At 31.0% G+C, this 11,980-nt stretch overlaps 1 protein-coding gene across 3 annotated transcripts in view; it reads left to right on the plus strand.

Annotated features, from left to right (window-relative positions):
• Positions 1-11,980, plus strand: part of LOC130612638 (outer dense fiber protein 2-like) — a 34,860-nt gene that overhangs the window by 14,089 nt on the left and 8,791 nt on the right. For all 3 annotated transcript variants that reach the window (XM_057433984.1, XM_057433983.1, XM_057433982.1), the window contains exons 3-6: positions 160-237; positions 2,103-2,183; positions 11,377-11,439; positions 11,860-11,955. In XM_057433984.1, coding sequence (XP_057289967.1) covers positions 160-237; positions 2,103-2,183; positions 11,377-11,439; positions 11,860-11,955 — 318 coding nt within the window. The remainder of the gene's footprint in view (positions 1-159; positions 238-2,102; positions 2,184-11,376; positions 11,440-11,859; positions 11,956-11,980) is intronic.

The following is an 11,980-nucleotide window of genomic DNA, read 5'->3' on the forward strand; positions in this document are numbered from 1 at the left end:
TTTTTTACACCTTAACAGAGCTCGATTTTGAACTAAGTTTTTCAGTAGTTAGGGAGATAGATAGCCCTAGGTGATAATAGACTCATTATCTTTGCAGCACTTGGAAAGCAAATGTGCAGGATTACCAATGTGTAATAAGTTGTTCTAATTTTGTTTTAGAAAAGCCCAAATACAATAAAAAGGCCATTTATTCCTCCTCCTGGAAAAACAAGTCCTGGTAGGCCCTTAGCTTGGGAAGTAAGTATGTTCTTAGATTTGTGCACTCACCCTCCCGACAAATAAGCACTCAAAGGGAAAATTAAGCCAAAAATTTTTTTTTGATACAAAGTCGACAACTTTACAACATTTAGTTTTGTTTCATTCTTCTAACAGAAAAAAATTAAAAAATCACTTTTTCTCTTCAAAAATAATGATCAAAATCTTGACCTCTTTAAAAGTCAAAAAAAGCTGATTGAGTGCAGTTTATGACAGAAATGTGTTCTAAAAGTTGTTCCTGCGAAGAGAAAACTGCAAGGTTCTGTCTGAATGAACACAAATTCTAGACTTATTACCAATCTTCAATGATTGTTCTGGGTGCTTATTTTAACTTTGTCCTGTTCTCCCTGCCAATGTTTTTAATGTGACCCAATTTTTAATATGACCCAATTATCTTAACTAATTAACTAATTACCCAATTAAATTAACTTTTTTTAAATGTTTATTTTTTGCATGCCAGGTGTGTATTCTGAACATGAATTCGATAACATGCTCAAACACAATATAAATGTTTGTCTTGTTGTGGTTGTTTTTAAAAGTTTGAAAAAAGTAATAAGCAGTAAACAAACTTAGAGGGTTGTATATTTTTGCAAAGACATTATGTTTTGGTTAATTGATTTGGCTTAATCTTTTTTAATTTGCTTAAGTGTCATTCAATTTGGTTGCATGGTTTTTTAACATAACCTTATCTTGTTGCTGTTGGTACTCATAATGAATATATATCCCAGGTATGACAGACAGGATTTTAAACCAGGCATGTTGCTTTGAAGATATAAAAAACATAACAACAGAGGCTTATTCCAGTCTATGCCTTTCATTTATAGGCCATCTTTAAATTTTTGAATGTGAACTTCTCTTAAAGGGAACTCGAGGTACTTTTACAAGTTGGACAACCTGAAAGATTTTCATGAGAAATTCCTAATGATAAATACACTTTTTGTTGAAAGTTCAACTAAGTCCAGATATTGCTTTTTAAATATTTGTTTTCTTGTTGCCTCTTCTTTGCTAAGAAAATTTCAAACCAGCTCCAGTTTTTTGTTGGCATGTGATCCTTTATGTATGATGTAAGTCACAACTCAAATTTATGCCTTTCATCTGCTCAAATTAATGACGTTCATAGCCAAACACAATATGCCTTTACCACAAAATTACATTTAAATTAAAAAATTAAATTAAAAATAGTTAACATTTATATCTGTACAATAATTTTGTTTAAAAAATTTCAATATGATGAAATACTCACATAGTGGGCAATAAAACGAAAAAATTGATATATTAACGGCAGGTTTTTGCATGATTTGTTTGTTTCAAATTGATAGCGAATTAAGAAACAGGTTGTGAAATTTACTGATCTGTCACCTGCTGTACTGGGTAGGATATGATTGCTCAAATCATATCCTACCCAGTAGTTTAAGTTAGTTCAACTTAGTTCCAAGGGGTTGTTACATACAAGAAACAACAATCTTTGGATACAAGGTTTCCAAGTTATCCATCAATAAAAAAGTAGCTCATATATGGATTAAAAAAAATCAGTAGAAATAAACTACCAAAGTTGAAAGCATTTTTAATAACTCTGCTTTAATGCATCCCACCATAAGCTCAGGGATTTTCTTTCAATGTAAATAATTATAGTTAATAGAAAAAAAATTGGTTTTGAAGATGAGCAGACTGTGTGTTTATATGGAGAAAAACGTACTGCATAAGCTGGGACAAAAAATTTCCATATTAACACGAAGTAGTTTTAAGTATAATTATTGATAAGAATGGAATCCCGTTCCAAACATGACAGTCATAATAAATGATCAGTATTTTGAGCAAGTTTACATTATTTTTATTATTTACTCTAGAGCCAATCACACAGACTTGAAATTAACCCTCCTGTGGCAACAACACGATCGATGAATATAGATGATCTATCATCATCAGAGGTACAATGATTATACTTTACGTCATAATACACCATATTTGTACCGAAAAGCAGGCTTTGTATGATAGTTTTCTCAAAATGCGTTAATTCATAAAGTAGTGTTTTCACAGTTTAAACGAAATGCAGCTGTGTTTATGCTTCATAGGATAGATATTCGACAGACAATAATAGTATAATTTTTTTTACAATATACCACAATGCCATAACAAATTTGTTTATAAAAATTCTGTAATAGGATATCCATGCATGCATGCAAATCAATGTTATATGCACACTTTCTCAAAATTATTAAACTCCAAAAAAGAAAGTGTGAAGTCAGAGAAGGATTTAGGGTAGCTTTACAGCCCTTTTTTTTGACTTTAATTTAATCTTTTATGTTCTGAATCCTTTTTTAAAACATGATTTTGACACAACAACATAATATACAAAAACATGAAATAAAGCGTTTTTCTTAGACCAATTAATTAACATGGACATGTTCATTTACTTCCTGACTTTTCATTCACGTACAACCTAGTGTATCGAAAATGTTGCAAGAATATGTACTAGCATATACTGTACAGTCTGTACTAGAATATGCTGCGTACAATTATCCAATATTTATCCAAAATTCGCAAACCAGCGCAATTACAAATGTGAAACATTGGTGCCTTGTCAATGAAATGCATCAATAGATTTGTATTGCATTTTCATTGATCAATATTTGTAGGATTGTTATCGCATACATAAATCTAAATACTGGTATTTTACTACTAATAATTGAATTTTATCAGAGCCTTAGGGCTATGTTTTCTTAATTATTCTATAGGTGCAAAATTTACTAAATTAGTAAATTTAGTAAATAAAGCATAAAGAATCGACAAAGACATTTCGTATTATTGTTGTAATTGCTGTTTGCCACCAAATCAGGGAAATTTAAAAATTTTGAATTTGATTAGGGAGAAAAAAAGGATTTGGAAAAAGAGGGATTTTTGTTTTCTCTTTTTAAAAATTTGTGCCCTGTGCCCCGTCTTTTATTTTATTATATTTGCATTCAATTCGATATGTATAATGTATTAGATATTGTCACTGACATGTACACTACACAAAAAGAAAAAAATATTGTGGATCACATTGACAACTTCACAATCACCTATTTTGTTGTAATTTGTGACATCTTTTGTGTTAAGGTTTTAATTCCTGTTACTTTTTCTAATCAAATCGTTCAATTACACCTTTGCTATGATGCAAATATAGTATGTTAGCAAGTAGAGTTTAAATGCTACCCTAAAGACAAAGTTTAGTGTTGGTATAACAGAATGTGTCGTATTTGTTTGCAAAATGAAGGTTAAAAAAAATTTTGGTGTAAATTATGATGAATTCTCATTTTTTGTTTCAATTCTTTTTTCTATTACATGAAAATACTGGGGCGTGTGTTCCCTCCTAGCACAACGTTAGTTAAAAGATTGATAAAACTTTCAAAAAATATTAGGAAGGGTTGTATATTGGTACGTATTATTTCATCAAAGTTAATGAATTTTTGCTGTAGAATCGGTGTTCGGTGGCTATTGTTTCTTTTATAAACAAACAAAAATAAAAATTATTTGTTTCTATCTTTAATTATGCGTTTTTCGTTGGTTGATGATTTACTTTTATTTTTTTGCATTTTTATTTTCTGAGATTGTTTTTTTTTATCTTTATTTTACCATAATTTTCCAAAAATACCCTCCCTCATATTTAACTGATATTACTTACTTTCTGCATATACCACCAGAAATGTTTAAAAAATCATTTTAAACGCTCAAATTACAAAACAAACAAGTTTTTATCACTATAAAAATAATTTATAAGTAGTCGATAAGGCTGATAGAATAATCCACTGAGGCGCAGAAGAACAATGGAAAAATAGGTTGCTTTAGATTTTTTGCTGACGTCAGCAGTGCATATACAAAAAGAAAATTGGTGAAATTTAGTCATTTGTTGTCTGTAATGTGCAGAGGTTGAAACGCTGATCAAAATAATGTATAGTATCGTATGGTTTTGAAAAACGCCTAAGGAGATATAGGGGTATAAAAATTTTGCTGACGTCAGCAAAGTCCCTACCAAAAGTTCCAAAAAAATTTTCTTAACAAATTCGTACACCTGTTGCATTCATCATATAGATCTTGAAATGCTGATCAAGAAAATGTATAGGAACATGAACTTTTGACAAACGGTTGCAGAGATATTGGGGTTTGTAGGTTTTGTGATAACATCATCAACCCGTCCATTCCGAAACGGATTTAAAGACCCAGGTTTGGGAAACTTACCCAAATTGGTCCCAGGTGGTCCCTAGTTGCCCACGCGGTGAAAAATCATTGACGTCACCATCTCGTTTCCGAGTTATTTGGCCTCAAAGTTTTAAGTGCACTGTAACAGCTTCATTAATTTAATATAGGATATTGACGTTAAAGTAGTGTTATTGATGCCGCACCGTAACGTCAGAAAATTTAACATATTAGACATGCATTTTTCGGTTACTTCAAAGAAAATTTCGGTAAGATCAAAGGAAAATGACAATATCAACTTTGCCTGTCACAGAGACATGGAACTGGCGTATTATTATATAGACTAGTTGATAAGGCCCGTGGAGAAATCCACTTAGGCAGATGGGCAATGGAAAAATAGGTTGTTTTAGATGTTTTGCTGACGTCAGCAGTGAAGATCACAAAAAAGTTAGAGAAAGTTATTTTATTCTTTTATTGTAATGTGTAGAGGTTGAGCCACGCTGATCAAAATAATGTGTAGGATGATATGTTTTCGAGGAACGCAAAAGGAGATATAAGTGTTTAAAAATTGTGCTGACGTCAGCAAAGGCCCGTGAAAACACAAAAATTTTTTTTTCAAAAATTCATGTTGCCTCCCTCGTATAGATCTTGCAACGCTGATCAAGAAAATGTGTAGGATCATGTATTTTTGACCAACGGTTACGGAAATATTGTGGTTTAAAGGTTTTTTGATGACGTCATAAACCCGTTTATTCCGACAGGGATTTGGGGACCCAGGTTTGGAAAATTACCCAAATTGGTAATTAGTGAAAAAACATTGACGTCACCAATTCGTTTCCAAGTTATTTGGCCTCAAAATTTTAGGTGCACTGCAATGGCTTTACTAATCTTAATTAACTTTCCTTTGACGTCAATACTATTTTAACGTTAAAGTTTGGTAAATTACAGAACAATTTTATAGGCGATGTTTTAAAGAATTTGTTAAAGAAAATTGTGAAGAATATAATCCACTTTGCAAAAGTCACAGACAGACAGAACTGGCGTATTATTATATAGATTTATGCAGAAATAAACAAGATTTCAAAAATTTTGTTTACAAAATTGAATTTGAAAACAATGCAGCAACCTGCCAATCATGTATCTCCTTCTCTTTTTAAACCTTCTTGAATAAACACTAGCTTGTTTACATTTTAAGTTAAGTAGCTTTGAAATGTGTAATCTAAGGTTTTACTAATTTTTTTGGGGATTGTGCTGACAGCAGGAGGTTTAACAGGTGCAGATTTCATCATTATAACTAGATTTAACACGTTTTATTGGGTTGGTAACAATCAAACCATGCTACCAATTACGGGTTAATAAACACACCATAGTTATGTTGCAATGAGAAAAAAGCTTATCGAGGTAGCTTTTTTACATCATAGTGTTTGCTTTTTATGCTGTGCCCTTCCCTAATTTGCTATTTGTAGATACCCTACTTGCCCAGTGATATTCGTCAGTTGTTTGATATTTAGATTAAAACATTGATAAGTGTTATTCTTGGTTGCCTACTCACAACTGACCAACTGAAGGTTCAATTAATAAGTCTAATTTTGTTATTAAAACTCTTTCTTTTTATTTTCAAAAGAGATTTCACAACAACTTATAAGTGCAGACAGCTGTCACAAAATACCGCACATAACATTAGAGAAGGTTGTTGAGGCAACATGATCGGTTTAGCATTTTATTTTTATTCAATGCAGTGTATTCCGTTTTTATTGCTAGAAATATGTAGTTGTTATGCAACATACGCTTGATCCTTTCTGACAAGGGCAGATTTTTTTAATCACTTCGACTAATCATAGATTTATGCTGACTGAAATTCTTTTAGTCACCTTATTCAGCACCTCTTCCAATAAGAACCATTGGAGACTTATTTCATTCATCCTTTTCTTTAGGTTTTTAATCATAAAAGGGTTATCCACAAAGTACTTAAGTCCTTGTTTATTATTATTATTATTATTATTATTATTATTATTATTATTATTATTATTATTATTATTATTATTATTATTATTATTATTATTATTTATGTATTGTTTTTAGTTTTCCTCTCCATATTATATTTCACCGAAACCAGGAGAAGCACCGATGAAGTGTTTACCATGTTATTAATGGACTACTCTAATCTAACATTTCAAACCTTCAAGAAAGATAAAAAAATTAAACATAAACTTCTACTATATGCCATTCTTCCAAGCATGCCTTGCATTCATCGAATATTTGTTTCAGTTCTGTTCCAAAGCGTTTTAACTATTTAATTGCATTCTAAGACAACAAAATTAATAAGAATTGATTACCTAATTAGCTTATAAACACAATGTTCTTTCAGGAAGCAAAAAAAATTAAGGATTATTATTAAGTTTTCGGACAGATTAATTAATATTTATTATCAGACATTTTGAGAACAAAATATATTTTGCAAGAAGATGTCATGTGACTAATTATAAGTCCTTATGTAAAAATTGGACTATTTTGTTGTCAACTATCTTTTAGCATAAAACTGAAAATAGAAATGAATTTTTGGGTAACTTAATTGCAATTATTTTTCTATGCAGCACAATTGGTTTCTAAGATCTTGAAAAAAGGGAATTTATGAATTTATAACTGTAACTCAAACAGAATTAGATTTTGAAAAAAAGCTAACAAGGCTTAAGTTATGATTTGCATCAAAATTTACAGATATCTCTGTTTTTTTAATTTCAACTTTTATTCCACTGAATATTGAAAGTCTATGTATCCTCTTAACTGTAGAAGGTGACGTCCTAGCTGGGCAAATAGAGTGACACAAATGTAACATCTGTGTATAAGGTTTTATTTTAAAAATATTTAAAATTTCATTGTCATGAAATTAATGTTTCTCGTCACGGATGTCCCTTGTAAAACTTTCTCTTCATTATCTTGTTCTTTTGGAATTAAATATGGAATTAATTTTTCAGAATTGATTTTTATTATTCTAAGCCATTATTTTAATTCTACTAAATGATGCTGTAAAACTTTGATTGTCCTCAGTTAATTAAATTCCTAGTGATTGTGTTTCATTTTGATATGCATACGTTTGCTAGTGTATGTAGTTATTATGGCAACGTAATTGTTTAAATCAGTTAGTTCTTCAAAATAGCTATTGCTTAATTACAAATTAAGACAGCTATTGTTTACTTTCTCTATAAAAACCCCCAATTTTTTTTCGTTGGCAGTTCTGTCGCTGCTTCTGAGGAGAAGGTAACAATGTGTAAGAAGCTATCAATTTCGTTGCTTGCATATTCAGACTTGTTCTCAAATTTGCAGTACGAGCCGGGTGTATTGAAGCACCTAAGGCAATATGTACCAGTGCCTTTAAAGATGCGGTATTTCATTAACACACACAAGTTATTAACACCATTGTTCATTTTGTTATCTATGTTTTACTACAATAACTTCTCAATCGGTCCAGTTGTTTATTTGGCTCTGCATGGCACCTACTGTTTAAATTGGGGCATCAAGGAGTTGGTGTTTCCTGATAAGTCATTTGAAATGGAAATCAGCTTGTTTAACTTCTTTCTTGGTTTTTTTGGCATCTCCTGTTATTGGCTAACACCATACATTGTGATTTCTAAGAAGACTGATCCAAACAACATGACAATATTTCTTGCTTTGTTCATGAACATTTTAGGGACGTTCATACATTTTTGCAGTGATGCACAAAAATACTTTGTTTTAATGGAAAAAAAGAAATTAATTGTCGATGGGTTTTACAGACGTTCCCGGAATACAAATTTTTTGGGTGAAATGCTTACATATTTATCATTTGCTGTGATGGCTGAACATTATTTGTCATATTTAGTATTGCTGGCCTTGACTCTATTTGCATTTATACCTGGCATGTTAAGAAAAGAAAAATCACTATCTCGTTATGACAACTTCAAAGAATATAAACAATCAGCAGATTTCTTCATACCAAAATTTAGTATTGGTCCACTTGGATTTTTATAGCAGTTCAATTTTCTTCAAGGATTTTGTACATAATTGTAAATTTTATATAGCATGTAAAATAAATTTAAGTTATTTTCCAGCCTGTAAATGCTGTCAATGTTTTGTTAATCTGAAATATACATACATTCTGTCAGACATTTTTATTTTATGTTATGTTATAAATTTACTATTATAAGATCTTTGTTTGTCACTTTTTGATCACACAATGATTTGTGGGGTTGATAATGCTGGGCTTCTTCATATGTTTCATCTTATGCGAACAATTAAGAAACTTAATGATTTAATGTTTTCTTTATTACTTTGAATTATTTTCTGTGTTATTAAACTCTAATTGATATAAAGTTATTTCCAGTGTTTTCTGGTCCAGTGTTCTGTTGTTTTTTTGACACAAAGCTTTAGCTCAGCACAGCAAAGCCTTTTGTGATTTCTAAAGCCACCTTAGATTTAAAACAAGATTTCGAAAATAATTTGTGCAAAAAATCAGGTGTATAAAAGTAAAAAGGTATTTCTTAGGAAAGGGTTATAATTGGATTAATCACATTTACGTTAGGCCATTAATGTCCACTTATAAAGTAGTTGATGTAACCGTTGGTAACTTATTGTTTTTTTCTTTCTACAATTTCTCATGGAATGTTCTTCTCCCTCCATGACGATCAACTATAGTATTTGCATAGCCTGAATTGGATTAACTATGTTGCCTAACTACATAGCACAACGTAAAAATTAGTTTTGTCAATCTAACAATTGAAGTTTAAATCTGATCACTCATTCATTTTGTTTTGTTTTTAAATTGAATCTTTTTCAATGCTTGATGTTCCCTATTCCATAAGGTATTGTTTGCAAAAGCTAGCTAATTCTATTTTGATTAAAACGCTAATGTTTATGATGCGTTGCTTGGATGTTAGCGTAGGTGTTTCATGTTCAAAGAATCGATATGTCAGTTTTTATACTTCTAAAACCCATTGATGATTGTAAAGTTATGAAAGAAATAGTTTAAGTTCTCTGTTGGTGGCAATTTTGGGATTAATGTTCCTGAAAATTTTCTTTGCCTTTTTATTAATTTCTTTAAAAATCATTTATTTAAGGTGTTCATTCCCTCTCTGATATTATTTTTTATCTGTGTGGAAGGTCACGTCCTGCTTGTAAAAGAAACTCCATGTCAGATGGGAATGATGAGTTGGTTTCAAGGTCAATTTAAACAAACGAACATGACAATTGACCATTTTATAAAGATAAAATAAAAATCACAATCATCGATTCCAAAACAGAAATGACATAAAATTAAACTAAGCTAATTTGAATAGGGAACTGCTGTAAAACTGTTATAATGTATTATTTGTTTAACTTTTTCAAATGTTGTTTAGGAATTAGGTCAAGTGAGAGGATTTGAACATTAAATTTGTTTGTTTAGTAGGATTATTCAAGACTCAGAATACATAAAAGAAATCTTTTTTTAAAAAATTCTAGAGAATACCTGCGTCGGATTTAAGGAAACTAAAATGTTTGCAGGGGACTTTCTCAAGAAATTTATCCTATGTAATTCCAACTGTGTTTAAAATTTTAAATATCTGTTGTGTTTTATGTTTGTTTTACATAAGTTATTCATTCTTATTACTTGTTTTACATTCTGCAGCAAGTATGTTTCGTGCGTATATATCGTAACACGTTGGAATTTTTCTAATTCTATAAAACTGATTGATATGTAATTAAGGAGATTATCTGTGTATTGTGGCGATGTCGAAATGTAGGGTCTCTGCCATCTGTTGTTACCATTGACAACTTCACTATGTGCCTAAGACATCCTTGACGTTCTTTTAAGTCTCTCTTGACATTTGTAGTGGTTAATTAAAATTGAAACACTGTCTCGGTTTTTACGAGATCATTAAAAGTGAAGTATTTGGCAAAGAAATTTACCAGAATATCTTTGGAAAACAATAATTCAGGAATAGGATATTACAGTTGCAAGGGATGGGGAATTTAAAATTTCAAAAATCTGTTCGTTATTTTGCCGGTGTGAGTTGCTTTACATAGTTGTCACAGCATTGAAAGATGCATTTCATTTCTAGTTGTTTTTATTCTGTAGCTGCGAAATTAAAATTTAAAAAACATGTTAAGAGGTCTGGAGTTTCATTTTACTGCTGTCGCTAAGAAGCTTCTTCAAGGAGTTTTTCTTACACGGTATGAAGGAATTGGAAGAGAATTCTTTTCATCCATGGATCTGCCTTTGTTAGTTCAGACGGGGAAGAAATTTTTTAAAAATTCACTTTCTAGTATGCAACTTTTCCGTCTTGTATTTTGTAACTTTGAACCAGCCTTAATTATTCATCCTTAGGCATTTACTTTCAATTATTATAAAAATTTGAAAAATATAGTTTATTGATAATTTTGATAACAATATTGATGACAATATTGTTATACGGGCTAATGATCATATTAATAATATGAATCATGAAAAGCATAGCAACGGAACCTGCTGATTTCAAAAAAAAAGTTATTAGGCAAAAAGATGGGGGAGGGAGGGTGAATGAGAGAGCCTGGACTCTAGTGTCTAATGAGTCAATGTTGACGAGGTCAACTTGTTTTTTTTTCTTTATTGCGTAATTTTGACATATTAATATTTCTTGTTGCCACCTCTACCTCAACTGTTCTTGTTGCAGAGCGAAGTAATGAAAAACCTTGAAAACCTTGAATGTTCATCTTCTATGGAAAAAACCTTAAAATATAAATATTTCAAATATATTTCTGTCTTGTATCTAAAGATTTCTTGTGGCTTCTGCGAACCCTTCGTGGCAAAAAATATTCCAAAAGTTCTTGAAACAGCCTAAAAATTAAAAAAAAATAATAATGAATGCGAGTTTATTCTAATTAATGCGCTTGGTATAGCTTTGCTCGGTGTGTTTGTATCATGTGAATTTAGTTCCTTTACTGTTTCCATTTCAGAACGAGGAAGTACACGGTTCAAAGAAACGATTTGAAAGAAATATCGACGAACTTCTCAAAGATGTAAGTGTGTCAGCTAAGCGCCATGATTTTTCTCTCCTCCTGATTGTCGTTGTGATTGCACATGACGCTCCATCGTTATAACAAAAATATGAATGCTATATGACTGTTTTTTAAATGTTCGTCCTGAAAGGGACGGTGGCACGACATAAAAATACCATGTCAACTGCGTGTACGTATGGTTTATAGTGACTTTTTATGTTATTTCTTGTTTTTAAGACACTTTAAAATACAAACATAGTCAATATAAGGTCATTTAGGTCATATATACAGACATATAATTATTCACCCAGCATATAACTCTATAGATCTTCTTTTTTTTGTTGTGGAGTTTGATGTAAGATCTAGCAAGATTTGGTCTGCGATGAACTGTTTTTAACGCGTACACAAAACTGCTGGCAAAACTAAATGCTGTCATTTTAGGTGTCGCTTAATGAACGCAGATACATGAACATGAAGACTGACGAGCAGTTGAACGCATCACGTCGAATACTGGAAGATCAACAAGAAGAATTGCGAGTAATTATCAACTTTTTTATTTGTG

Source organism: Hydractinia symbiolongicarpus, chromosome 10 (genome assembly GCF_029227915.1).
Source record: "Hydractinia symbiolongicarpus strain clone_291-10 chromosome 10, HSymV2.1, whole genome shotgun sequence".
NCBI lineage: Eukaryota > Metazoa > Cnidaria > Hydrozoa > Anthoathecata > Hydractiniidae > Hydractinia > Hydractinia symbiolongicarpus.